The following is a 27999-nucleotide window of genomic DNA, read 5'->3' as shown; positions in this document are numbered from 1 at the left end:
AGTTAATCGGTTTAGCTATGACGACGGAGGCAAACACAACAAACTCATGTGACTCCGCGTTCTGGACCCAAGTCACTCCGCATCAAATAGTTCCCTCACCGGAAATCCATAGGGTCGGGTGGTATTTTGGTTGATAAACAGTCTTTCGCTTTTCTTTGGCCTTCTCAATTCCCATTCTCTACCTTCAAACTTTGGCGATGCTTTTAATAGTCTAGTGAGTTTTCACAATTGCATGGTGTTGCCCGGTCAGCCCGTCAGATAGAAGATAATGAACTGCGCAGCGGTGCAGTATTGAGAAGAGGCCCAAATCGAACTACTGCTATCGTTTTATGCGTGATACCCAGCATTTGTCTAGTTATTGATCTGGTTACATTTTGAATTCATCGTATTGAGCAGCTACAATGGCGACTCCGTCTTCCAAACCAAATCCCGGCGCAACGCCAACCCATCTGACTTCTTCTCCCCGCCCCTCTGGGCCTATGGCTCGACCTATATCGCATAAATCACCATCAACGAGGACCCCATCAGCTTCGGGACATGCTCATAACCACCAACCGATTTTGACGCATCAGAACGCCACACCTCTGGCTGCAGCCACCGGGGCTGACGATCCCGTCACTCTCAGCTCCCCATCGGCTCTTCTTGCACTCGGTGGCTATGGTGGGATAAGCCCGTCTCCCGCAGTCCATGACGTTTTAGTAGCACCCGGTATGCACGACAGCGACATTCAGGCACTCGGTATGCAAGGCCTGAAACTGGGGAGTGCGCGCGACAGCGACGATGAGCGGAGGAGACACATTGAGGACGTGGTTCAGCTTCTACGGACGCGAGTCGCGGGAAGAGGAGTGTGCAGGGAAGGCATTGAGCGACTGGGCCAGCTTGAAGGCTTTGAGTCGATCTGGCAGGAGGATAGCCTCAGTATTGCGGGGAACTTTGTCGACCTCGAAATTGAGTTCTACCGTGCGCAGAACACCGTGAAGGATGTCAGCCTGAATATCGCAACGCCAGAAGCCACTGACGGCGAACGTCGGGAAGCTACGGCTGTCCTAAAGCGTGATTTGATAGAATCGCCTGAAGACGGAGGACGGAGCTCTTGGAAAACTTTGACTAAGTTTCATGAGAATCTACAGTGGCTTGCTAAGCATGACAGACTCAGCCAAGAAGTCAACTGTTTTGAGGCCATAGAAGGCCTCTACGAAAGCCTGAAGCGTATCTGGGATGAAGAAGGGCATCACCGCAAGTTTTCTGGTATTCACGATCACCTCTGCAGTGGCTGGGTTGGCCAGCCGTGTCTGCATCAAGGAGGCCGGGTTGGCCTCAACTTAGAGTACTGGGTACATCAAGCACGCGTCCTGGACTCCAAGCAAAAGAAGGTTTCTCCGGATGACATGGCTATAGATCAGCCGTCCGTATCGTCGATGGGTGGCGAATCAGGGAATCATAACGGCAAATGGAACATCATAATAGAGTGTGAAGAAGGATACCCGTCGCTCCGTGTGTCCAAAGAGTGGGTGAACTCCGAAGTCTTTACAGTCGTGAACAACAATGCGAACGAACCGTCGTCGAACGAGATGGGAGGGTCTGATGTTGCTGTTGTTAACTGGGCAGACCCACCGGCGACTCTTTCTTCCCAAGGCCAACAAGATGCAATGGCGCTCGATTCAGGCATGCTAGGTACCGCACCGAATCGGCGGTTTGTTGCGAGAATGGAACCGCCCCTTGAACTGCCAATCTTGGCAGCTTCGGACATATACAGACATCTGGGCATTCAGATGCCACAAGAGTTTAAGATGGTAACTTACGATGGACTTTTAGCACCGGGATGGTCGCCATTATCAGCGGCGGGAGCTATGGGTCTTGGGCCTGAAGAAGCATCCCAGCTGGGTCGCAGAAGGCGCAGGATGGCCGTCCAGAGCGTTGATCAGGATGGCAAGCCATGTACTAAACAACATAGCTACACTTTCCAACCCTTCGAATCTGTTGCTGGGCGTACGATGCGTGATATCCCATTTGCGCACCCGCGGCAGCTTGCAGATATTCTTCCGGTGAGATCAATAGCCAAACTACTCATGAGAGAAGTTACTGATTCCTTGTTTTTCATCTCTCTTTACAGACACTGCGCCAATATGCGTTTTTAGCAAACATGATTCGTAACATTTTCAGTCCCCCGTCCAAGAGCGACGACAACAGAAAGGATGCCCAAACAGACTCCCCAAAGAGCCCCGCTAGTCAGCTGAAATTCACGGAACCAGGGAAGCCAAAGAAAAATGTGATTACCTTGAGCAATAAGGATCCCAACGAGAAAAAACTCGATTGGTTGCTGAAGGGACTCCACAGCACGGACAGGATGAAGGAGAAAGGGAAGGACACGGCCAACTCGAACGCTGAAGGTGTTGACGACGATGTCGATGAGGTTAAAGTAGACGTTACATTGCGGACACAGCTTGGTCAAGCGCCCGTCGTCATGTTACTTTTCACGGTAAACGATCCACCCGGTTCTGCAGAGTCGGCCAAGGAAGAAACTACTATAAGCAAAGTTTCCGTGAGTTTGGAAGTTGGATTGAACGGCCGCGTCTCGGTGGTAGATATGACAGGATTGTTAGATCACTGTAGCAGTCTTGGAGACATGGACGTGCAAATGACCGACGGCCAGAAGAACGAAGTGATTGAACTACAAAACAAGATAGCTCGGGTGCTGGAAATATCTCAAGACATCGGGACGTTGGTGGAATGGATCCTACGATGGATGCAGCAGCGAAAGGGCCGTTGAGAATACCTGTCACACATCCCGGATTGGCTGGGTAGCCGCGGGTGCCGCTGCCGCCGAGTGGAGAGGGTTGTCTCGACCACGCTGTCGGCTGGTAGCCGCTGAAGTGATTCCCTGCCTCCAGCGGATCAGTTGAGGCTTGACCAGATCTTCATCTGAGGCTCTGCAGACGAGACCCATCTCCCTGACCGGAGCTAGCCCAGCAATCGATGCTGTACCTGCATGGACTCCATCCCCTATCTATCCGCCAACAGAGCTCTGCCTTGGAGCTCTCTGGGGACTACGGTTACTATGCCGACGCAGTTTCTCTTACAAGATAGAATCATCCGTTGCTAGTCTTACCTGTCCACGCGCAGTTGGCGAAGAAATAATCGAACGTGGAACATGACAACCCAAAGGGCAGCAATCGGTGAGAAAAGGAAGAAAAAGGAAATAAGATCCGGTGGGATGGAGATCTGTAGCTTTACACGTTTCCATACATACATATGCCCAGACCTGCGAGATGCAGAATGAATGTTGTTGCTCCCAAGAATTAAAGTTCCGGCCCATATGGAAATGGCGGTGGAGGCGGCTAGTGTAATGCCTGGCTGCCTTATACCAGGGCTGAGGGATTTAACTGTACATCTCAGTGCATGAACAACCACTGCAAGGAGACCGTTTGGTGGTTTTCCATTATCTAAACCATGAGGGAATAACAAGTATGAGAATGACCTGTCAAATGTCTTCTTGGCTTCGTGGTATCCCAAAAATATTCCCATCGATGTCCTACTAAAGAAGAGGAAGCGACAAAAGAAGAAAATCCCAAAAAAATGAAAAAAGAAAAGAAAAGAAAATCCAAGGCTGGAAGAAGAAATTTCCATGATCAACTGCGCGAATTACCCTGCTAGATCGGATACCTCATTAAAATTGTGATCCATCGAGGGTTTCAAAAAAATATGCATTGGGATTCTTCTGCATGCGTTGACGGGGCATGAGGCATTAAAATTCCATTGGAATTCTTAATTACAAGACTTACAGACAAGATCAATGGAAAGAAATTTGTAGTGGAATGATTTTCATTATTCCTATCCCTTTCTGCGTTCTTTCTTTTCTGCCCCTACAAGGGAGGACATGTGGTCATGAATCGACTGTCGAATTTCCCCGCCAAGCGATCCAGTGTGACTCGCAGATTTCTTGGCAGATCGACTGGTGAAGATGAATTCATACGATAGGAGGACTTTCTCCAAGCTATTGTTCCATGTCTGTTCAACTGTCGTCAACCTGAGGCATTCCAGGCCAGCGATGACGATTCGGGCCGAATCCAGTCAGCGGCGTTTGTCATGGACGGCGGGCCAGGACCAATCAGGGCGCAACGATAAGGGACCCAGTCAGAATGCGGAGCATCACAGGGAAAAACATGGTTGGCGAGGGAAGCCATTACTCACTATCAGGCTGGTCAATCACAACTATTACTCGATCCCCCTCAATGTCATTATTGATTTTCCGGTCATTGGATGACAGCCATCCCCTTCGTCGTGATTAAGTTGCTTAGATCGTGATGTCGGTGAGGGATATTCAAAAATGGCGGCACTTCGGGCTGTATTATCCGAGGTCGAAAGGGATTTTCCACCATCAATTTCGGGATCACAGGAGCGAGAACTTTCAGATGTCAGTCATGACGCATAAATCAGCGTAAAACTGGAAGTTCTTGCGGGAGGGCGCTAAACCGCTCCTGGATTAGAGACTGCGCCACAGGTTCTATTCTTATGACTGGCTGACGGCCTACGGCGGGCTGAAGCCGCCTGCTGCGCATTCGACCATATCGGGGTTGATGAGAGTGGATATCCTTCAGAATAGAATCTCTAGACCTCAATACAATACAACATTACATTTTGATAGACCGTATCTATTCTTTTCTGGTCTCGTTTCACCACGAACTAATAATAACCCTCCCGGTCTCACAATCTCATCCTATTAGGGGAAGACTAGTACTAAGAATACATCGCTCTCTCCTGCAGTGGATGTCAACCACAGGGCTGATCCGAAACCTCAGCAAGACGGACGTTCTTTGTCCCCCTCATGATTCTAAAATCTCTCAGCCACTCATGATGCAGTTGATTCCTGAATCTCCCGACCACGGACGCCTGTCATTTGCTGTAGTACAATATCTCACGGAAGAATGATACAATTCCAAGATGATCGCCACTCCGGGGGGACTGTTCTGGAGAATCCTTGTACACCCCCAACCGGTTGTGAGGTTGAAGTGACTTAATGGTGACCACCAGTCCCTTCTGCCTCGACCCTCTTCCACGCCCTTCGAGGCGGTGCAGACCGCAGTTTTCCCCCCAAGCGGACCAATCCGTCGCCTAAATTCCCTCTAAGAATAACCCTGACTAACCATCTGGGCCGGTCTCGGGGACTTGGGGCGGCTTAACTTTTCTCTCTCTTGCTCGCCTTTTTCGAGAATTTCTTGCCACGCCCCACATCTGTGGAGGTTTATTTTCTGTAAATTTGCCCATTTTCACTGTCAGTACTGAGAATTACCGGCTGGGTGTAATCTTGCCGTTTTGGGTGATTATCGAGGATTTCTTTTTTTAATCCTTTGATAGACTTGGAACTGATAGTTGTTAGTCCAGTAGATAAGGATGTAATTCAAAGGAAGGATCTTTGTTTCTGCTCAACCAGATAGGAGGAATAAAAGGCAGAAGCTATTAATTCCAAAGCGATCAATCGGCAGACGCGCTATGATCCACCCACGCGACTATGGCGGGGTGTCTTTCTGAGGGGCATTGATAAGGAATCCTTCTGATAAGTCGCAGGTACCATGGATGTTGATATGCATCAACTGGAGTATGGACAGGTACATGTACATTTTTATCGGAAAGACCCTACCAATACCCTTCCAAAACGTCTGTTCATCTGATCCGGGAACTTTTGTCGGTCAGTATGACAAGGCACATATTGAGACAAAAAAAGAGAGTCATTTAAAAAACATGGGACGAATGATATCCATTCCGTGAATCAGTTTCCCATATGACTTGCTATAAGCCATGCGCCCGGTCTACCAATGGGGCGGCAGTCCAGGACTTTTAGTTGCATGTAACGTTCAAACTAAATGGATAGATACTCGGGTCCTGCAGCTGATATGCACCGTCGTCGATTAATGGTTGATAATACCTCTTAGCAACAGCTTTTCGCGTCGCTATCTAAAAGCCTCAGTCAGGCAACCCTCATCGCGGTGGGAGTGTATCCAAGGCCTGGTCAGCCGACTTATAATGATCGAAAGGGGGAAGTCACAATGCATGGAACATGTCGAGGAAGTGTAATTAAACATCGATAGAAGGCGTCCGGATCACCGTGGCGTGGGGTGCGATTATCTGGGGAAGAGAGATACGGGCTAGATATCCAAGCGCCGTCGAGGGAGATTCCGGTGATTAGTATTCACAGCCATTCTATCGCATCGGACTGGCCCGTTCAAAATGACTCTGCCTATTTGCTTTTGGTTGCAGTTACCTGCATTACTTGCATCCATGTAATTTTTTTTTCCAATTTACTCTAGTAACTGTATCGGCGTAAAAGAGGAAAGGGGGAGGCATTTTTGATTTTGTTGGATCCATGAGGGCTCCATCTCTTTACCCAATTAGGTAGTGTTATTGAGTGCCTGAGGTGCGGTCTTGGGCAGGAACCTCGTAATCCACCGTGTATTAGGAAGATAGAACCATCTAGCCGACGCCTATCTTATGTTGGTTGGGAGGCTATCCGACTGACCCCATGTAGCTCTTAGTACCTGGTCACATATTCTCAGATAGGAGAGTACCTGATCCATTCAATGGTGGTGTGGGAACTGAATGGCGGAGAGCAACCCTTGTCTTAGCTGCAGCCTTGCTGCATCTTCTCAGTGTCCAGACACTTACCACATATTGTGGGTTTGCGCCTTTTTTTTTTTTTTTTTTTTTTTCCCTTGTGGTTTTGAATTTTCTGAAACACCGCAACAACGCATCCACTTTCAACAATTAATTCAAAAATGATAATTCCATGCCAACCATCAGACCAGAATGAGTCTACGAAACTACACGTACACATTTCTAAAAATTTACTAGATTCTTGAGCTATTGATAGTTATTTTCTAATAATAATAATACTGAATCACCAAAAAAAAGCCTACCTGAATTCAGAGTGAAACCAGTCTGGCAGTTATGCAGCCGAAAAAAAAAAAATTAAAAAAAGAAATAAAAATGTAAAAATAAATATATCCCAAAAAAAATCCGTGGGAAATTCAATTTACCGGTGCGGTGCCCAGCAACCGAGAATATCGACCGGTGCCATTACCGTAATTTTCAAGCCGAAACGACCCCATACCCAATTGGGATGAATTTGCCCCCTCCCCCAAAAAAAGCTACAATGGATTGAAAGTCTCTCTTTCTCTTAAATTTAAAGCATCGCCTCCCCACCCACTGAACCTTTGTCACTTACATCTCTATCCTTCTATCCGTAACCTTACCCATCTCCCTTCCCTTCAACTCGCTTGCTTTAAATCTCCTCCTTTTCACTTCCTTTCGCTACCTTCCAATCGATCTCAGATCGTCGTTCCGTTTTCGTCTTTATCCTATCGCAGGAACAAAGCTTCTTTCCAAGCAGTTAAAATTACTGGGTTCTGCTCTGCATCTGTTGCAAGCTGAGATATCTTGAAAAACCACTTCTTTAGTCTATATCCTTCACACACACATCAATTCATCATGGTATGTGATACTCAACCTCTTATCTCGCGCGTTATCGCGTTGTGGTTCTCATTATCAGTCGGATAAGTGCTGACTCGTGACTCATCGCTACAGTCTGAATCAACAACCATCTCCAACACGGAGAATGTGCGTTACACTTCTCATTGATTGCTATCATGCTTTCTTCAGCCGTCTTCCCGGCTTTGAGGAAACAAACATACTGACTTGCGCTGGCAACAGCTCATGAAGTACATGAACCTCGACCAGCGCGGACGCGTGCAGGCCGAGTATGTCTGGATTGACTCCGTTGGTGGATGCCGCAGCAAGACCAAGGTATGTATTCACCCACGACCTCTATCCTACAATCTTATCCGCTGGATTGCGTGTCAGGTTGGAAGTATAGATGGGGGGCATTGAATGGCACGGCGCACAGACGCAAAGGGATCGTGATTGTTATCTCGACTCCTTGGCTGATAAGCCCTGCGCACGGTGATCTGATGCACCCTGTTCCTGCGCCTACCCGTACCACGTGACCAGTCATGGGACTTTGATTGCTGACCCCACTATCTAGACTCTCTCTAAGAAGGTTACGTCCGTTGACGAACTCCCCGAATGGAACTTCGACGGTTCCTCAACCGGCCAGGCCCCTGGTGACAACTCCGATGTCTACCTGCGTCCCGTTGCTATCTACCCCGACCCTTTCCGTCTTGGTGACAACATCCTCGTCCTTTGCGAAACCTGGGATTCGGATGGAACCCCTAACAAGTACAACCACCGCCACGATGCCAACCGCCTGATGGAGGTCAACGCCAAGGAGGAGTTCTGGTTCGGTCTTGAGCAGGAGTACACCCTCCTCGGTAACGATGGCTGGCCTTACGGATGGCCCAAGGGCGGTTTCCCCGGTGCCCAGGGTCCTTACTACTGCGGTGTTGGAACTGGCAAGGTTTACTGCCGTGACATCGTCGAGGCTCACTACCGTGCTTGCTTGTACGCCGGCATCAACATCTCTGGTATCAACGCCGAGGTCATGCCCTCCCAGTGGGAGTACCAGGTTGGCCCCTGCCCCGGTATCGAGAGTAAGTTGCATCGTCCTTATATACTGTAGGGTGTTCGAGGTCTAACTGTTTTTTTTTTCTAGTGGGCGACCAGCTTTGGATGTCCCGTTTCCTCCTCCACCGTGTCGCTGAAGAGTTCGGCGTTCGTATCTCCTTCGACCCCAAGCCCATCAAGGGTGAATGGAACGGAGCTGGTCTCCACAGCAACGTCTCCACCGTCGCCACTCGTGCTGAGGGTGGTATGAAGGCCATTGAGGCTTACATGAAGAAGTTCGAGGCCCGTCACGTTGAGCACATTGCTGTCTACGGTGAGGGTAACGAGGAGCGTCTCACTGGCCGCCACGAGACCGGCAGCATTGATAAGTTCAGCTACGGTGTTGCCGACCGTGGTGGTAGCATTCGTATTCCTCGCCAGGTGGCTAAGGATGGCAAGGGTTACTTCGAGGACCGCCGCCCCGCCAGCAATGCTTGCCCTTACCAAATCACTGGTATCATCGTTGAGACTGTAAGTTCTATCTTGAAAACGTTGAATTGCTTTAGGCATGGAGCTAACGGATGCGTTCAGATTTGCGGTAGCAACTAGATACCTTAACCACCCAATAAAAACGTGAAGACTTTTGTTTCCTCTTAGCGCTCGTATACCCTCCGGCGTCAGTTGGGATCGAACTAGGAGAGCAGCCTGGCAGTGTGGAGCACATAGATTTTCTTTTTCTTTTTCTCTTCTCACGGTGGTATTTCAGGTTTTCTTTAACTCAGATGCCAGAGCTTGCCTTTGCGTTCATTACCCCATGCCGTTTATATTTTAATTACTTCTCTTTCGTTACTTGTTATGTGGGTTATGTGTTACGTCAACAACAACATAGAAGGATCACAGTGAATTGGACAATCACTAGGAATGGAACAACTGTTTAGGAAACAGGAAGGAAAGAAGCAAACACTGTCTTAGTACTACCGTGTATCAAATACAACTAATCATTCTCTGGTTTCACCTGAAGTAACGATGCGCCAAGTCTGATGTCAACTCGTATAATCAACCTACGATTGTGGCAGGTGATTTGTGTCTATATCTTGATCGGTAACTGGTCTATCGAAGTCTTGTGTTCGATGAATGCAACTATAGTAACAAGTACTAACTCTAAACATAATTTGCATCGAAGGATATCACATGACCCACCATACCATGCTATGTAGCTCTCCAATAAATAGTAGATTCCCTTAGACATAAGGCATGTGGATTATTATTATCACCAAGTTCATCGTAAGGACACGGAATATATGCTCACAAAGCTGACTTTCGTCATAATAAGCTTGTATTTTGTATTGTCAGTAGAGTATATTCTAGAATATCTGTTAATTAGAATTAACATCCTCATGATAACGAGATGTAGATCTGTAGATCTGTAGATCTGTATGTATAGATACATGTATTAATTTTTGTCAATGGACCACACCAAAGTCAACCCAGTCTGACCAGTGAATAAGGTCAGTAAACGCTGACAAGGAGATGCAACGTACATACTATATAGTATTGGTGTACGTACGCAACAATTGACCGATTAGTTTAGTTACCCCCCCTCTTTTTAAACAGAAAAAATACACTGGAACCCAACCCATCGAGACCCCTCTGCTGTGCCTCGCGTCTTGCAGCTCCATCCACGATCTTGTCCGGGTCATTCTCATCACTCTTGCGTCCGTCAATCACCCGGACGAGAATCTGCATCAACACCGCCGCGAGGATGCTTCCGCACAGGATGCCCACCATGACTAGGTTGCTTTTCCGGAACTTGAGACGGCCGGGCGCGGCGCTGTCCTCGGCCCAGCCGTTGTATAGGGCGTATGTCGTTACGATACTGCCGAGATTGCCTAGGCCGGAGACGACGGCGGAGGCGGCTGCGACGCCGACTTCGCCGTGGCGGGGTTGGAAGATCTCCGTGGTCCAGGTCATGGTTATGGGGACTGTGGGGCCGAGGCCAAAGCCGACGATTAGGAGGCCGCCGTAGCGGGGCCAGGAGTTGGTGTCTGTGCCGGCGTAGGTGGTGAGGAGGAGGCCGAGGATTTGGAGGAGGACGGGGACGGAGAAGAAGACGGCGCGGTGGTGGTGGAAACGGTCTGAGAAGGGGGTTACGAGGAGGATGGCGGCCAGGTCCATCTATTGGTTTTTTTGTTGGTTAGTTCTATGGTGATGTTGTTATGGTTGGGTTTGTGGTGCTGGTTGGAGGGTACTTACGAGCCAGATTGGCGCGGAGAGGAGACTGAGGTCTATTCCGCTGAGGTTGGGGTTGATGGCTTTGATGATCACTGTGGCGTAGCTTTGGACGCCGATGCCGACGCCTACTACACCGAAGTACATGATGAGGAGGGGCCACAGGCGCCAGTCGAGGAACACGCGGAGGAGGTCTTGGAGCGTCCATGCCGAGCGGTGGTACACGCGCTTCAGGTCATGATAGTGGATTTCAGCGTCCCGGCCGGTCAGCGCAGGGGGGCTGCGCGGGAACCATCGTAGGTATTTCTTCTTCGCGGGTTGTTCGCCTGGAATTGTCGGCCGGTCTGGAAGCCACCAGAGGAGGAGGATGCCGACGGCGATTGTTATGACACCCCAAACCAGGAACATCCACTGAAATCCGACGTAGCCTCGGACGCCGTCCATCTTTTGGAATCCGGCCGAGACCAGCCCGACAGCTGCGGCGGAAAGCTGTGCTGCTGTGTAGTACTGGCCAATCCGCTTCCCCGTTCGAGACGGAGGGTAAAAAAGGGTGAGGTAGTAGGCCATGCCGGGCCACATGCCCGCGATGACGATACCAAGGAGTAGACGGAGAAGGCTGTGTTAGGTTAGTTGCTGCATCATGGAAGGTCTTAGATGTTTGGAACATCAGAGGTAGAGCTCCAAGAAGCGTCGGGGACATACTAGAAACTCCAGGCGGCTTTCATGGCGGTCATGCAGGTGCCAATGATGCCGACACTAATGACAATGCGACTCATCCAGACATGTGGACTGAGTCTGGACATGATTAAGTTCGATGGCAAGTCGAAAACGACATAGCATACGTAGAATAAGGCGAGAGCGGTCGAGACTTGGTGGTCGTTTACGTGCAGAACGTCGAAAATCGTGTGATTGGTGTCTATGTTCATCGTTTGGGCCAGTGAGACATTGGATCGGACGGCAGCGCAGAGGAAATAAAGAACCCAGAAGGCCGGGATGATGCGAAAATCCAGCTTCCTAGGAATCTGTCAGATATGTCGTTTTTCTTTCCTTCTCCCCAATGAGATGTGAGAGAGCATACCTGTAGATGCGCTCGATGTCGGCAATATCTGGTTCGCTGCCCGATTCCACATCGTCGCGGCCGTCACGAAACTGCTCGCGGATATCTCCACTATCAGGATTCTTAACCATGTCCTCGGATGGAGGTTGCGGTTGAACTAAAGACATGGTAGTGTCACGGCTAAGTATAAGGCTGACCTATTATACCGCGATCTGATGAAATCCTGCAGCACCACCGACGCCACAAACAAAATTCTCTCTCGGGTGAGGATAGAATGGGACGCCTTAAAGAACAGTTGGAGACGAACAGAAGTCTAAATAACAGCAACGAGAGTAGGATTAAAACTCCGCAGATGGTGTCGAGCAACAACCCCGCACGCCGACAAGAAACTTTTTGATCGACTAGACCGGAAAGTTCTCCGAGTACTTTTCTCAATTAGTTCGCAAATCAGCCCTAAAAATGAAATTAGAACGGAAACTTTTTTCTTCTTTTTCTCTTTCTTTTCCTTTGCAGTATTGCGGCAAAATCAATATGCAACACACGGATAAACCCGTGGACTTTCGCATATCCTCGGCTGTCGTGGACCGTGGTGTAGCTCCCATGGGTCATAACGCCTCCCGAGTCAACTCAATCGTGGATGAAAAAGAGACATACCTGAAGAAAAAGAGCCATTGCCGGTATTATCTCCAATTGGTTTGGTTGGTAGAGTGATTGACTGCTTAATTTAAAAAGAGGGGTTCGACGCTGAAAGTGATTGATAAAATTATTATCGATAGCTCGATAGCTTGGATATCCAACTCTAATTTAATCCGAGGTGCCGATTGTGGGGCAACGATGGAACCTCCGTCTCGTGTTTTTATCGTTTAGTCACAGGTGGCCTAGGGATGTTCAGCAGTAGTGACAATATATCAAGAGTTGAAATTCAACAGGAATTGAAAAAGAGCCGGTTGAGCGAAGCAGTCGCAAAGTAGGGATAAAGGTTCAAGGTTCTCGACTCAATCCATCCGATAGTCGGCGGGAAAGAAGGGGAAAAAAGGCAGATCCACCAATGAGAAGCTCGGAACGCAGAAGCATAACCAACCTTGCAAATCCAAATGTTAATCGAATAGAAGATTGTCATTGACAGAGTTTGTGGAAAGGCACGAATATAAGAAGCCCAAAAAAACCCAAATGACTCATTCGGATAACTTCAAGCCGATGTCGGGTCCTTCATTTACCCAACTTTGGCTTCAGTGAGTGCCAAGTGACGACAGTGACAAGACGGGGATATCGGTGAGCCAACCGGTGAAAATAAAAAACTTTTTTGTTGGCTCAAGAACCGTTGTTTGTCTGGGAGTACAGCAAAGAATCTCCGAAATCAGTTGTCTATTGGGGATATAATCGTTCCGCATATATGAAGCTCTGCACCTAGCAGAAGTGCTGTACTTCCCATCTACTTCTTTTGAAAACCGAATCACCACTGTATAAAGCTTGCTCGCCTGGTATAGTTCGCCTTCATGGCGACCGTTGTAGTCTGGTAGCACCACTGTTGCTTGTAGCTTGTGAGGTCCTGCTGAAGGTCGAGTCACCTAGTAGCCAGGGTGAGTCAAGTCTGGTCTATGACTTCTGAATAGCAAGATCGTCCATGGATCAATTAAGCACAGGTGCATCCGTGTATTCCTCGTTAAAAGATTCTCGTCCATGGCCGTGCATCTGAGGAAGGCCATGATATCAATGAAAACTGTTATCAATGCTGTACTTACTAATTTTTAAAACAGTAAATGTTCTCAATTACTGAAGTCACCGACTGTCGTTTATCCTTCAATGGCCTTTTAATGCCAAGATGACAAAAGCCACCTTCAACTTCGGCACTATCATTATCGATGTATCCTTTGCATCAATCTCGTCAGACATCTAGCTAGTATGATGCTGTTGCTGTGCGAAAAGGGCGTTCCGATGACACTCTTTTTGCTTAGCGCAACTGCGCGAGCGTATGAGATCCCTCTTGAGTCGAGCACAATAGGAAAACTATACGAAACGAACAGGTGCGTTTAGGAAAAGGAGGAGTGTGTTAGGGTTTAAGGTTTGGATAGAGAGATGCGCATAAGCTCAGTATATACCAGAGTGGTTTAATATTTGAGAGAAACATACAGCATGCAATGAAGATCGTAGCAATATTGCCTGGGTGTGATATCTCATACACTTAAAATTGGCATGATATTGGAAAATGGAAACCAAATCAGGCTGGTATTGTACCTGCACGCATATACATAACGCTGAGAAGGTTTGGAATATCTACTGAAAGATATAAAGAAAGAAGACTATTTGCTCTGCTGGAGAAGCTGATGCTGTGTTAGCTACGACATGTGACCCAAGTCAAACAGTGAATGGTTTCTGTTGTTTGTTGTCGACTTCTGTTTGTATCTTTCCACCAACCCTCTTCTCCCTCTTCTCCCTCTTCCCCCCCTTCATCCTGTGACCTCTTTCAACCCTCTGTGCTCGATATCTTCTTTTTTACTTGAGTTTGCGAAGTCTTCTAATACTGCTACTCCTACAAAGAGCAACTTTCAGGTGAGTATCCTCCTGAGTCTCACACTGTCTCCCATGCTAGTAGTCGACCAAGCAACAGACACTTCGCTGTTGGTGATATAACCTCTCCGTCTACACACGTTGTTCACGTATTTTATGCTTTCACTCCCTGAAAACCCAACTCATATCCTAATCTTATAATTTTAGGCTCTTCACAGTGACAAACGTCCACATACGGACAAGATGGGTGGCTGGGGTGCTGACGATGGAGCGGCTGGATGGGAGAATGCTGGTGATATTGGTAAGTGTTCATGATCACGAGTGTAATCATAACCATGCATCATGGCTTTGCCAATTTTCCTGTTTTGCTTCGACGCTGACATATAGATAGCGACCTACAATGACGAAAATGCTAACCCATCCGGCAACTTCAAAGATGATGGCTTTGGTGGCAATGCCTGGGAGAATACGTCTGCCGGGAATGAACAGAACGATGACAACAAATGTCGCAAGTAGGTTAGCTTCTATGACTCTCTTTTACAAATACTAATGCATGTGCAGCTGTGGAAGCGATGGTCATTTCGCACGTAACTGCCCTGAGCCCCGCAAGGGTATGGCCTGCTTCAACTGCGGTGAGGAAGGGTAAGCAATTTGACAACGGGATGATTCTCTGTTGCTGAGATAGGCTGTAGTCATAGCAAAGCAGAATGCACCAAGCCTCGTGTTTTCAAAGGCACTTGTCGCGTCTGCAACCAGGAAGGTCATCCTGCTTCTCAGTGCCCTGAGAGACCTCCCGATGTGTGTAAGAACTGCAAAATGGAAGGTAAGACCATTATGACTGTTATCTGCACGAGATAGACTAACTTATGGTTACAAAGGTCATAGAACCATTGACTGCAAGGAGAACCGCAAGTTCGACCTGAACAACGTACCGGACAAGCTTCCAGAGGAGGCCTGGGCAGCCATGCAGAAGGCCAGTGAGGAGAAGGATCTTGAGGATTTTCGCGAAGTATGTTTCTCTTCGACATTCCTAATTCGTTTCATTTGTTACAGGAACTCACAGAAAAAAAGGCTTTGAAGATCTATTCTAAGGCAGTTCCTGATGCGACTTTCGTTGATATTGAAAACAAGATGCGTCAGGACAACCTTAACTTTTACCTCATTGCGATGGTTAGTAGTGCTAATGACTACTACTTCTCACCATTCCTGAGTACTAATTGCGAAAACAGGAAAAGCCAGTTGGTGACTGTATCAGTGTGATCAATCTTCAAGGCAAGCTGGACTGCAAGTATGTCGTTGGGTTTTACTACAGTCCGAAACCCCAGCGTGCCAATCTCAAAGAGCGTTGGCCTGAGTCGGTGGAAGAGAACCTTGAGCGTCTGGAAGATGCTGGTATCCCTTATGATCGAGAAATCCCAAAGTGCTCAAACTGTGGAGGTAATTTATACTCTCGCATCTCAAGCAAGGAAGATAGCTGATGAGCTTTCAAAGAAATGGGTCATACTGCGCGTGGCTGCAAGGAGGAGCATGTTGTTCATGAACGTGTCGAAGTGAAGTGTGTCAACTGCAGCGCCGTCGGACACCGTGCCCGTGACTGCACTGAGCCTCGCCGCGATAGATTCGCTTGCCGTAACTGCGGGTACGACCTTTCTCTGTTCATGTATGATTGTGTTGCTTACCGTGCGCAGATCCTCTGAGCATAAAGCAGCCGAATGTCCTAACCCTCGCTCAGCAGAGGGCGTTGAGTGTAAGCGCTGCAATGAAGGTGATACAATTCAGTCCAAATCTAGGCATTTCTACATGTTGATATGTACATTTAGTCGGTCATTTCGCGAAGGATTGTCCACAGGCCCCTGCCCCGAGAACCTGTCGCAACTGCGGGTAAGCACGAACGCCCTCCTTCCTTTCAAAAGCCTTACCTCTCTTTCTTTCTTTCTTTTTCAGTTTTGGCTCTTGGCCTGCGATTACAACCTAACAGAACAGATCCGAGGATCACATTGCACGAGACTGCGATAAGCCCCGTGACATTTCAACTGTGACTTGCCGTAACTGTGACGAAGGTTAGAATCAATATTCCATCTCGTCCAGGGTCTCAAACTAACATGGGTGTCAGTTGGCCATTTCAGCCGCGATTGTCCGAAGAAGAAGGACTGGTCAAAGGTCAAATGCAACAACTGCGGTGAAAGTAGGTTGATCTACGATAATATCTCTGAACAGCTATGTTAACATTAAGTGCTCAGTGGGTCACACTGTCAAGCGCTGCCCTAGCGCCGTAGTCAACGATACCGGTATGGGCGACAACTCGGGTTTGGGAGATAGTGGCAACCAGAACGCGACCGCAGATGATGGGTGGGCTGCCGATAACACCGGGATGGCCGACCATTCGGAGGCACAGCCTGCCGAAGAAGGCGGATGTGAACCAGGTTGGTAGATGTTCAGCGTGCCGGTCAGAGCATGGCGTGAGTAGGAGTGATCGTTTGAGACGGTGTCTGATGTCATCGCACGTGCACGGATCGTCCCCATGTTGTCTGCTCCAGGTTTTCTTCGAGCTTTGTCCATTCTCGGTCTAATTTGGTGCGATTGATGGAGTATGGTAGCAACGCTAAATTCAACCGGCGGGGCCGGGAAGAGAAGTCACTCACACGGACCGGGATACAATCGGGAAAAGGAACTACTCCTGTCTCATGACGGAAGGACACCATTATCTGTTTGCCTCGGTATTAGTGAAGTATGAATGCACCACTACAAAAATTTCCATCTCCATCATTGGTCCTTTGCATTCTGGTAATACTGTGTACAGTGTATGCTTTAGTAGCGTAGGGCTATCATGCGTTATAGTTAGCTTAGGCTTCGTTAGCCACCACCGACTTGATGGATGATTGGAAGTTCGATAGCCAAGTAAACTTACGCGGAGAGGGTGCGAAGAGCCATCGGCCATTGCCCGAACTTTTGTTTTTGTGTACCGTACCCATCAAAGGAACCGAGTCAAGTCAGGAGAAACAAATCCCGAATCCGAAAATAGACACCAGCAACCACCCCATCCAATGAATTAGAACCTTTATAAACTGATTAAAACAACAACACCTCGACGAGGTACGAAATAGAAAAATATAAAAAAATAAAATAAAATAAAAAGAACATCGTAGTCTACGTGTAAAGGCAATCCAACCAATACGACCCAAGACGGGCTGGGCAAGCCGAAAACAAAGCACAAGGCATCCCTTACAGTCCGCATTTAGGCATCCCGAGAACATTCTTCGGATCGGGTAGCCAAACAACGTGGGACAAACGTGGTGGTTATGTACTCTGTATGTGCCGATGTAGGTATGCAGCAATCTAATCAGCATTGGAATGTGAGATGAGATGGCTGTGATGTAAGGGGTAAGTGGTCATGTTGTGATGGTGTATAGGTGTAACTATTTGATTTTTGTGTGGTTTGAAAAGATATGCGGTTTTGAGTCTGGACTATAGGCGACGTACTATGTACATACCTACATAGGTACTTGTAAGTGTCGGTTCTTGGATGACTGGTTTCATGGACATGTACACTGCGCGCCGTATTTGATTAACGTCTTCATGGCGTAGGTAGTGTATATGATCTACACGATTACACAGCAGCAATACGAGCTTATTCTTGTATTGATATGTGCTGCGGTGTAGCGACAAACATGCAAGGGATGCCTCTCTTGCCGTCTATCGGGAGGGATCCGGTGAGAAAACTGGGTTGACGGGATTCTTTTTTCAAATTGTCCTTGCTTCCTTGAGCCTCTCTCAATTCATGCGGGTTGTGTTGTCTGTGGTTCTTCTATCAAATTTTGTTTTGGTATGATAGATCTATCTATTCATGTAGATGTTGAATTGTTGTATAGATTACTAGTTCGATCTCTCTATTTAAAGCTGGTGGATACCCTTACTTCGTTGATAAACGATACATGTCCTTGAATATATTGGACTAATTTATTTCAGATTTAATAGAATCAATCTTCATTATTACTCATTCAACTAGTTGATGTATATCGCATCGGCGATTGGGTAACGACAATATCAAAATGCCTCGGCTTCCTCGGACACACGGCGGCCACAGGAGGCCCGTGACGGTTCCCCATAATGACCCCAACCCAATTCTCAATCTTCCCCGTTAATATGAATTTACCACAGCCATTATACTCTACCCCGACAGATGCCCTGTACCTACGGTGTATCAATTGCCTATGTAGGTAATTGAGATGCAGAGGTTCGTGCTTCCAAGCCCTTTGCGCATCCCGAACCCAGCAACACACTACACTACAGCTTAGTGTTCTCTCCTAAGCAAAACAGACACCTAATGCCGGCCAAGAAGGACCGCGCTACCTAGAGGGTACTTCCTTTCTCATTCAGTTTAGTTGTAACCCACCCACTCACACCATCCGTCACTAGGTAATTATGGGTCAATATATTTTCCGGTTGACACGCTCATTGGATTTAGGAACTCGGTCCGGCCGGTTCTCCCTCTGCACAGTACATGCAGGTGGTATGAGCTGATTCCGTCTGCTGGGTTGATCCACCCGTTGGGGATAGGTGCAGTTGACCTGGTAGTGAGAGAAATGACTTCTTGGCTGCCTGCTCGATAATAATAATTAATGTAGACATGCAGATACGCCCTACCGTGCCGTGTGTGCGATGCATCTATTTGTATCTGCGATCGGCATGTCAGATTTGATGTGGGTGTTTGCGTCAGATGGGTTACGGATCGCCTTGAACGGGAATCTGGAATTATCTTCCTGGTTGTCCGTACTGCGCGAAATTTGAGCGCGCGAAATAAAAGAAAATAGGTAATGGGCATGGATCTGGGGCCCCATGACAGAGGAGAATGCTCTGGGGTAACGTCTATAAACCAGACTGCAGGGTGGCCATTGATATGGTTGCTTCGGCCTCGTCACGAATATAATTTCCAATGTAAGAGCATGGAACGAACGGAAATACCCGAATAGGTAACCCGAGAAGACGTCTGGATGTCTGGATGTCAGAAACAATCACAGTAGAAAAATAGTTCGGACAGAGCCGAACGTCTGTGGAGAGGCGGTACACATTTCACGAGGGGCGAGTGCCAGAATGGGGAGAAAACGGGGAAGGGATCCGCAGGTAATAATGACTAACTGGATCCAGGTTGGAGAAGATCTCAGCTGGTTGGCTGAAAGCCCTTTCAAAGCGTGAGGTCCATATGGGGGGCACGCCCAGTGAGGTGCGCAGGCCACAACGCCCTTTTGGGAACGTGACGGCCGCCCGGCAGAACCTTAGGACAAAACAATGGCGGCTGAAGAGGAGGCGAACTTTATACGAGATCCGTGGTATCAAATTCCCAGTTCAAATCTCAATCCTGGCTTCGGAGGTCGTCTACAGAGAGTCATTTTAAGAAATTCTTAGCTTTCTCTGGGCACAGTTATTCACGAGTCTTGACTGTTGCTTGGTGGTACTTGGCTTTCCTAGGATTTTTAATTGATCTCGTATGGGAAGGGCTTGAGAGCGCGCCGAGACGGGTGGCATCAAACAACAGGCTGTTACCTTTTCATGGCAGCCTTAGGCCGATCCTTCGGTGGTTTAGTCTCTCGGCTATGGCTGGGATCAAGCCGGAGAGGGTTTCTCCGGGCCGGGTTGATTTAAAGTTGGATGCTTTCGGCAGGCGTCGGCCTGGATCACCGGACAAAGAAAAAGGTTAAAAACAAAGAAAAGGATAAAAGAGACATACAGAACACTTGTATCTCTTGGAGTCTTGGTCTTTCTTTAAACTAACCACAAAAATCAAAACCTCCAAACCAACAGTGCTAAATGACGCAGATGTTTCCCACCGATGGTTGGCTGATTCTTCGTTTCGTACAATTCTCAGATTCAATCAGACGACATCCATTCATTTCGCCGTGAGAGTGGGGAACTCTTCACTGGCACCACCTGATTGGATTGACAGACTTAGCGAGGTAGTACCTAGAGGATGCCAGTTTTACCTGACATTCAGGATACTACGAGGAAACCGAACAACCTGGATAAGTACTGTACCGCTAGTCACTAGGACGGAACCCATCTAACGATAATATTACGGGATTACATCTAAGCATCAAACAACCAAGTCCCTCGCCGGGTCTGGAAGTAAGGCAGAAGCTCTCGATATTAATAACAAAATTAAACGAAGGATGCATAACAAGCGCCACGGAATCGGTAATATTAGAATAGATTCGATATCGCTGTGGCGGATTGAGGCGTCCAAGTAAGGGCGAGGGCCGTGAGCTGGCGGATAGGGCCGAGTAGTAGGCCCCTCTTCGCAAAATCCGGAGACTTCAAAGTCCCCGGATTCCTGAGTAATCGGCCGAGCAGGTCAAGTGAGATGAGCGGAGCGATGACGATGGATGGACCCTCTTTATTTCCCTCGGAGCCTCCACTAAGATACGAATCATGTTCTCTACAGTTCTAACACTATCTGTGTCTCTCGCTCTCGACCACGCGAGCACGCGAAATCTAGTAATACAGAGCACATCAATAGCGGTTGATACGATGCGCGCAAGGCAGGAAACCCGAGTCGGAGACGGGATCTAACCCCTCGCACCGCGTAAATAGGATGAAAAGTATAAAAGAGAAGAAAGGAAGTCCAGTGGCGACCTCTCATTAGCTAAGTATATGATGACCGGAGAATTGAGCCCTCGTATAACCATTGAACCGAGCTTTATTTTTAACCATGGAAGAAGCAAAAGAAAGTGATCCATGTTGGATATCTCGTGCACGGAGGACCCGAATGAAAGTGTTAAAAAAAAAAAAACGATTGAAACAGGAAAGAGACCGTCCCGTCGGATTATCCAGATCAGGCTAGACAGAAAAGCGGACGCCAACCCGCAATGCTAACGCCATGACGGCATTGGGCGGAGTGGAGCAGCAAAAAAAGTAGAGTAACAAATGCGTCGTTTTTTCTCTCCGCGTTTCTGTTCACTTCATTCGCCTACCCGTTTAGCCCCCGCCGATCGACTCTTTTGTGGAGTGTCGCCCGACGACCACCATCGTCATACTCCGGAGTACTTTGCTTCAAGCATGAAAGTGATGGTGTGAGAGAAAAGCCCGATGTTGGGGCCCATCAAGGTGCCTGGGAGTTATTCTATGTGGGGAGTCGGATCCAGTTCCCCTTCCCTTTTGGAGCCTCCTGTTCAGCCAATGGAAATGTGGTGTGGAGGATGGAGAGTCAAAAGCCTGGAGAGAAAGACGGGGAAATTGGTACTAACGCCAGACTACTACCTCGATCCAGAGTGAGATTGGCACCTGGGTGGAGATTCTCTTCCATCGCAATCAATCCCTGTAGCCCAATCATGGGACGAATTGTAAGGACTTTTGGGTCGTTTGCGATACCAAAACATGCAACCTTGACCAAATTGACCCCAAGGAACATGTACTTTTTCTTAGTCAGAGGCCATGAGACCCCCAAGTCCCCTGTCTGTTTTTGGGCAAAGTCTGGTAAGTATCATTGAATGTTTGCCTGTGCAGTACCGTCTGATGCGTGGAACTTTAAATTCTATTTAGAATTTATGAATTTCACCCTCATCCGTTTTTTTTTATTTTTTTTAATGAATTTATTATTATTATGATTATGATTATTTAGTCCCCGTAGCCGTGCCTTCTCCAGTCCTTTACCTTGCACTTATAAACCCCGTTCATTCCCCTGCTGTCACCATCCTGCTGATCTTCCTTTCCTTTTATTCCGATTTATTCTTGCGTTAATGCATCTTTCTCCTCTCTTTCTTTCTCCTTAGGTCTCCCTTCACTATCGCATGAGACTGCCACTTCCTATCACCGCTCACCTGAAGCAGTCTCGTCCCGTTTGGGAATCTAGTCCAATTAGTTAGGAGGGCACAGTCGCAAGAGCTTCCAAGATGGGTCGCAGGTATTTGGGCCTTCAGGGCAACGCCCTGCAAATCGCCATCGGTGTTATTGCTGGTATGGACTTTCTACTATTCGGTTATGATCAGGGTGTCACCGGTGGTCTTTTGACCCTTCAGTCCTTTATCAAATATTTCCCCACCATTGCGACCAGTGGTGCGTACTATGATAGTCTCACCCAGGCCGAACAGAGTACCCAATCTACTCGCCAAGGTAAGTTGCACCTTTTTTACCACCCGTGGTAGGAGACCGCTGGAGCTAATGAACTGGACCGCAGGTATTGTTGTCGCTGCGTACAACTTAGGATGTTTTGCAGGATCTATCCCGACAATCTGGGTTGGAAATTGGCTTGGTCGACGTAAAACTATCTTTCTCGGTTCTTTCATCATGGTCATTGGAGCTCTACTGCAGTGTACCGCGTACCAGCTGCCCCAACTGATCGTTGGACGTCTGGTGACTGGATTCGGTAAGTAGCGGAAGGCGCCAGGGGAAAAGTCTCAGCTAATATTGAATTGCTAGGAAACGGCATGAACACATCCACCGTGCCCACTTGGCAGTCTGAGTGCTGCAAATCCAATCATCGTGGTAAACTGGTCATGATCGAGGGTGCCATGATCACTTGTGGTATTACTATTAGTTACTGGATCGACTTCGGTTTGCTCTTTGCCGACCCCAATGAGGTCGCCTGGCGTTTCCCACTGGCTTTCCAGATCTTCTTTGCCGCTATCATCCTGGCTTTTGTCATGTTCCTTCCCGAATCTCCCCGCTGGCTTGTGCTTAAGGGCAGAGAGGATGAAGCGAAAGAAGTGCTGGGGGCTTTGTTAGGCGACGGAACCGATCCCACATTCTTGCAGACTGAGTTCACGGCTATCAAGGCGACCGTTTTGGAGATGGCTAAGGGTTCGTTCAAGGATATGTTCACCATGGATGAAGACCGTCATTTCCACCGCACCGTGTTGGCCTATGTCAACCAGATGTTCCAGCAGATTTCCGGCATCAATCTGATCACGTACTATATCCCGGTTGTGTTGGAAGAGCAGATGGGTATGACCCTAATCAACTCTCGACTGATTGCGGCATGCAACGGAACCGAGTACTTCATCGCCTCTTGGATTGCGGTGTTCACGATCGAAAAATTTGGTCGCCGGACGCTGATGCTTTTCGGTGCCGCGGGTATGTCAATCTCGATGATTATCCTCGCCATCACAGCTAGTCTCAAAACCTCGGAAGCCAACATCGCCTGCATTGTCTTCCTATTTGTGTTCAATACGTTCTTTGCTATCGGCTGGCTGGGAATGACCTGGCTGTATCCCGCCGAAATTGTGCCTTTGAAGATTCGTGCTCCAGCCAATGCCCTAGCGACATCGTCGAACTGGATCTTCAACTTCCTCGTGGTTATGATCACCCCTGTCGCTTTCGATAACATTGACTACCAAACCTACATTATTTTCGCCGTTATGTAAGTTTTTCTTGCAGTCTCTGCAGTCAGACCCTTCGTACTGACCAATCACAGTAACGCATTCATCGTTCCGGTTGTATTCTTCTTCTATCCGGAGACAACCCGTCGGTCGCTGGAAGAAATGGACCGCATCTTCCGAAAGACGAAGAGCATCTTCTCGGTCGTGCGTATTGCGAATGAGGAGCCTCACATGTATGGCAAGCATGGTGAGCTCCTGCATACGCTGGATGATGTTGAGGATGAGGCTGTGCGTCGGGCTAGTGTGCTGAGCCACGCTCACAAGGAGTTGGAAAAAGACAGCTCTGAAAACGACAGCACGAACAAGGCATGAGCTCAATGCCACGTTTCTACATTGATGGTACAAAACCATGTTTTTTGTCTCTGGCCGGGCTGAATTCTGGAAGGTCAGAAATGATGCCCTGCACGATAATATACCCAGCTTTTATTCTGTATTTAGCTTTTTGGTGCTGCTTGTAATACATTTTTGATCTGTTGATCATCTACTGATCTCTCTGTGGATCCACTGGTTCCACTCTGTCCAATCTGCGTCAACAAAGCTAGGTGCACTGCAAGTAACTCGCAGCCCTACCTGCCTCGTCGGGCTTCTAATCTACCTAACGACTAGCTTCTAGAACATCCGCCAGGCAACAAAAGGGAGTTAGGGCTGAAGACTCGGGAAGAAGGTAGACCCAATTGGAACTACTAACCCTATCTTGGATTAATCGATATACTTAACCCAGTTATAAGGCCGGGATTATCTTTCAAGTTAAGAAACCGTCGTTACAGTCGGGTAGTTGATGTCCGCATTCAGTACTTCCAAGAGTAGAGGTGATATCGGCGCTAACCTCGAAGTAGTAAAGAACCTTAATTGGTCGCTTTCCCCACACTATCGTCACTTCTCTTCCGCACTCGTCCTCAGTGTTAATCCCTTGGCAATGTTTATAGACCCAATTGATGCCCTATCTTAGGGTCAGGCTGCTAATACTATATCAAAGTGATGACAGAGCCTCAGAATAGCAAGCCGGTGGGCCGCCGGAGGCGACCGAGGGTTCCTGACGCTTTGCGGAAGAGGGCCGCGCGAGCGTAAGTATTCATCTAAGTTTTGACTAACGAACGCATATGCTCTATATGTTGAAAGCTGACAATTTACCTCTATATTAGATGCAACCCATGCAGGTACCATAAAGAGAAATGTGTAGACTTTGTTCATCACATATTTTTTGCTACACTTGCTGATTACTCCAGGTCAGGGCGGAATGCCTTGCTTGCGATGCCAACGGTACAAGAGAAACTGCCAGTACAGCCAGGCCCCTCCGCAGCCAGCCAGTAATGGCACCACAAGGTATGGTGAAACAATAATTTGTCAAAAAGTTCTTTGTCTCAACTTACATTACCATAGAGCTAGCACCTCCCCGCAACGAGACTCAGATAAGGGACGATGTCTCGAAAGGATAGTGCGGCATTTCATGGGTGATATATCATTTGAGCCGTCAAACCTTCAATTCATTGCGGATGCTCTGGAGAGGGATCAAGTAAGCTCAAGGAAGCCTTCGACTTTAGCGCCGGGGTCGAGCGAGCTCTATTCCATTCACCCGCTTTCCACGAATACGATGAGTAAGTTATGGTGGACATAGCTCTTTCCCCAGATGCAGAATATCTTACCTGGAACCCGTCTACAGTCTACTCTGGGGAATTCTCTCACTGGAACTTCTCACGCATGATCCGCCGGAAATTACAAAGCCTGGGAAACGACCCCGACGACAGCATGGTAGTGTTCTTTTGCTCCATGTCCTCATGCGTATGCTGACGACCGTATTCAGACGGGAGACTCCCACACAGCTCATGATCCTTTCCGTGCAACTGGTCTTCAGTCTCCTAGTTCAATTATTGCTTCAGCCAGGAAGTATTTTCCGCCGCGACATATTGCAGATTTTTTGTTGGAGACATTTCTTGAATACACCCTGACGAATTATTACTATTTCGATGAAACAGAATTCCGGCAGAAGTTAGACTACTATTATGCTGAGGATCGGTACCTAGATATCAACGACGCCGGCTGGATCTGTACCCTTTTCATGACGTTCGCATCTGGGACTCAGTTCGCTTACATGCATGCTAGCCGGCCTCCATACTTGCAGAGTATGTCCGGTGAAGATCACCTACCTGATGATACTATTGGGCTGGCGCTCTATAGGTTCTCATGTCGCCTGATTCCCGACCTTATTACCACCGCATCCGTCGAAACTGTCCAGGCGTTTTTGTTATTCGGGGTTTACACAATGCCGATTGATACCTCCGGCCTTGCCTATACTTATCTTGGGCTTGCCATAAAGATGGCTATTCAGAACGGTATGCATCGTCAGTTTGGAGAAGAAGGTTTAGATGCACGCACGATTGAGTTGCGGAACCGTCTTTGGTGGTCCGCGTACGCGCTGGATAGGTGAGAGGGAATACAGTAACGCTTGCTATAATCTCTAACGTTATACCAAACATAGACGGATCAGCATCCTTCACGGGCGCCCGGTCTCCGTGTCTCCAACTGAAATAGACTGTGACATGCCTAAAGACATACCCGAGTTGCGTCCCCCTGGCCGGGTCACAAATCTACCCAATCTTACTGCTACTCTCCAGCTGACTGAGCAGCTTGCGAAGGTTGCACCCATCATGTAAGGAACCTAATTTCTAACCGAGTCATTCCATCTGCTGATCTTTTTTAATGGATATCTAGATCCCGGCTGCGAAATTGTCCGGGAGAGCTTCATCAGATCTATCTTAAGCAGCTTCTACACGTACGCGATGAACTCAGGAGCTGGTGGACCACCCTGCCCGAAGATATACACTGTCGTGACCTGGATCCTTCTAAGCCGCTTTTCCGCTATAATGTCCACCTGGAACTCACATACGCTACGATAATCATGTACATGGGTCGTCCCTTGATTCTTGCCGGCACGCCAAGCTCATCGGCCTCTGTTGAGGGCAGCTCCGACTCAACCGTAGATGCTGGTGCAATGTTGTGCTTTGACTGCGTTCAGGCTGCTCTCCGAATCGTCGAGCTATGTCAATTATTACAGGACACGGTCGGTGTAGCACGAGTTTCGTATACCGAATTTAGCTCCTGCCGTGCGGCGCTCTTGGCCATTATCGCCCAGAGTTTGAACACACGAACGGAGCGGCTACGCGGAGCACTTACGCAAGGCATGGGTCTGATACGTCGGATGTGTGTTGGCCTTCAGTCAGCTCGTTCAGAAGTAGCAGTTATTGAGGCGCTTGAGCGCGCAGCACGGCGTTTGGACAGCCGAGCTGAAAATGAAGACACAGCCACTGGCGAACAAGACGTCGGATACAACCAGTTTAGGCGCTGGGCTATGCTATGGCAATCTGAGACTCCATCCAATGTGGGGGACGAACCCGAACCTATTGGACTCGAGAATGCGCAGTTGCCAACCGGATCTTTTGACGGATTCTTCTCTTCCTTTCCTCAGGAGCTTGGGGCTTTTGCATCTCTCCCAGAAACAGGGATGCAGTTTGGCGAAAGCTTGCCAACCATGCTTTGGCCTGATGACTTATCACTACCAGCGTTCCCTCCAAACCCGGATGCTCCCGTTTGACGGCGTGACTGACTAAACTGCAACTGTCAGATATGTGAACTCGGTTTCTTGAGATCTGGTGACACAGAGATACTTTCAGGGTGGAGGTGACAGATTTCCTGGGAGTAGTAGACCCTTCATTATCGTCCGGAAACAAAGCCCTGAGGATTTGACGCCGGCTACCATCAGGTCAAACTAAGGAGCATTGGAGGGTATTTTCTTGTGTACAATACCACCAACGGAATCGTTGCATTCGACTAGCATTGGATGTTTCAACGACTTCCGCAAAGTCTATCCTCAATCATGTAGAAGTTTGAGTGTACGACTAACAATTGCGACAAATCTCACTAGGTTTTCAGCTACCAAATACGAGGCAAAATAAGGGCAATGAGGACATCTTTTCCACGCGACTTAAAGGATACCGATTAATTACAAAATCAGAACAACGGGCATTGGCACTGTCTCAATTAGTCCTCCATACAGGCAAATTTGAATCCTTCTATTCAGGATTGAAGCTTGAAACTGGGCCCCCGCACAAAGTGTAACATACACAAGGGCCTCATGATTGGATGATCTATATTACCGTAGATGCTTGTTAGTTGGAGTGACCGTTCTGGTAGCATGAGTGTATGAATCTATTATGTTATGTTAGGGGTAGGCCTCCAATTGTAATGATCTTGACCTGAGCGAACTCATCGATTCCATATTTGCTTCCCTCTCGTTCAAGCCCGCTCTCCTTGATACCACCTAATCTTATTGACTAGGTTAGCACAAAG

At 48.0% G+C, this 27999-nt stretch overlaps 8 protein-coding genes across 8 annotated transcripts; 6 read left to right on the top strand and 2 right to left on the bottom strand.

Annotated features, from left to right (window-relative positions):
- The first annotated feature begins 14 nt into the window (after positions 1 to 14).
- Positions 15 to 2938, top strand: F9C07_1162065 (mediator of RNA polymerase II transcription subunit 1-domain-containing protein). Its single transcript, XM_071507651.1, has 2 exons — positions 15 to 2045; positions 2114 to 2938. Exons 1-2 carry the CDS (start codon positions 402 to 404, stop codon positions 2768 to 2770), a joined length of 2301 nt encoding a protein of 766 aa, XP_071366089.1. The 5' UTR covers positions 15 to 401; the 3' UTR covers positions 2771 to 2938.
- F9C07_1162074 (uncharacterized protein) lies at positions 2938 to 3860 on the bottom strand. The gene is made up of 2 exons (XM_071507652.1): positions 3783 to 3860; positions 2938 to 3650 (listed from the first exon to the last, which is right to left on the bottom strand). The coding sequence occupies exon 2, from the start codon at positions 3625 to 3627 to the stop codon at positions 3106 to 3108; it is 522 nt and encodes a 173-aa protein (XP_071366088.1). The 5' UTR covers positions 3628 to 3650; positions 3783 to 3860; the 3' UTR covers positions 2938 to 3105.
- A 3265-nt stretch (positions 3861 to 7125) lies between these two features.
- F9C07_2280198 (glutamine synthetase) lies at positions 7126 to 9568 on the top strand. Its single transcript, XM_041284472.2, has 6 exons — positions 7126 to 7485; positions 7579 to 7611; positions 7705 to 7797; positions 8036 to 8540; positions 8603 to 9024; positions 9085 to 9568. The coding sequence occupies exons 1-6, from the start codon at positions 7483 to 7485 to the stop codon at positions 9100 to 9102; spliced, it is 1074 nt and encodes a 357-aa protein (XP_041139992.1). The 5' UTR covers positions 7126 to 7482; the 3' UTR covers positions 9103 to 9568.
- Positions 9569 to 10080: 512 nt separating this feature from the next.
- F9C07_11183 (permease of the major facilitator superfamily) lies at positions 10081 to 11946 on the bottom strand (the record flags this gene model as incomplete). The annotated part of the gene is made up of 4 exons (XM_041289146.1): positions 10081 to 10668; positions 10747 to 11338; positions 11425 to 11736; positions 11801 to 11946. 4 exons carry the CDS (start codon positions 11944 to 11946, stop codon positions 10081 to 10083), a joined length of 1638 nt encoding a protein of 545 aa, XP_041139993.1.
- A 203-nt stretch (positions 11947 to 12149) lies between these two features.
- On the top strand, positions 12150 to 12582 carry F9C07_2280196 (uncharacterized protein; the record flags this gene model as incomplete). Its single annotated transcript, XM_071510420.1, has 2 exons — positions 12150 to 12477; positions 12564 to 12582. The coding sequence occupies exons 1-2, from the start codon at positions 12239 to 12241 to the stop codon at positions 12580 to 12582; spliced, it is 258 nt and encodes an 85-aa protein (XP_071366087.1). The 5' UTR covers positions 12150 to 12238.
- A 1948-nt stretch (positions 12583 to 14530) lies between these two features.
- Positions 14531 to 17062, top strand: F9C07_2250880 (zinc knuckle transcription factor; the record flags this gene model as incomplete). Its single annotated transcript, XM_071510070.1, has 13 exons — positions 14531 to 14588; positions 14679 to 14799; positions 14849 to 14929; positions 14980 to 15110; positions 15166 to 15296; positions 15359 to 15457; positions 15517 to 15724; positions 15779 to 15926; positions 15976 to 16034; positions 16108 to 16168; positions 16271 to 16347; positions 16401 to 16472; positions 16528 to 17062. The coding sequence occupies 13 exons, from the start codon at positions 14531 to 14533 to the stop codon at positions 16716 to 16718; spliced, it is 1437 nt and encodes a 478-aa protein (XP_071366086.1). The 3' UTR covers positions 16719 to 17062.
- Positions 17063 to 22170: 5108 nt separating this feature from the next.
- On the top strand, positions 22171 to 23967 carry F9C07_11180 (sugar transport protein; the record flags this gene model as incomplete). The annotated part of the gene is made up of 4 exons (XM_041289138.1): positions 22171 to 22390; positions 22455 to 22643; positions 22697 to 23636; positions 23691 to 23967. 4 exons carry the CDS (start codon positions 22171 to 22173, stop codon positions 23965 to 23967), a joined length of 1626 nt encoding a protein of 541 aa, XP_041139995.1.
- A 333-nt stretch (positions 23968 to 24300) lies between these two features.
- On the top strand, positions 24301 to 27983 carry F9C07_1159589 (C6 transcription factor). The gene is made up of 8 exons (XM_041289139.2): positions 24301 to 24719; positions 24798 to 24829; positions 24882 to 24978; positions 25036 to 25250; positions 25316 to 25404; positions 25457 to 26076; positions 26132 to 26302; positions 26365 to 27983. The coding sequence occupies exons 1-8, from the start codon at positions 24634 to 24636 to the stop codon at positions 27242 to 27244; spliced, it is 2190 nt and encodes a 729-aa protein (XP_041139996.2). The 5' UTR covers positions 24301 to 24633; the 3' UTR covers positions 27245 to 27983.
- Positions 27984 to 27999: the final 16 nt, after the last annotated feature.

The sequence above is a fragment of the Aspergillus flavus genome, chromosome 1 (assembly GCF_009017415.1).
Source record: "Aspergillus flavus chromosome 1, complete sequence".
NCBI classification, from domain to species: domain Eukaryota; kingdom Fungi; phylum Ascomycota; class Eurotiomycetes; order Eurotiales; family Aspergillaceae; genus Aspergillus; species Aspergillus flavus.
The sequence above is the reverse complement of the archived record's forward strand: the minus strand, read 5'-3'. Positions and strand labels throughout refer to the sequence as shown.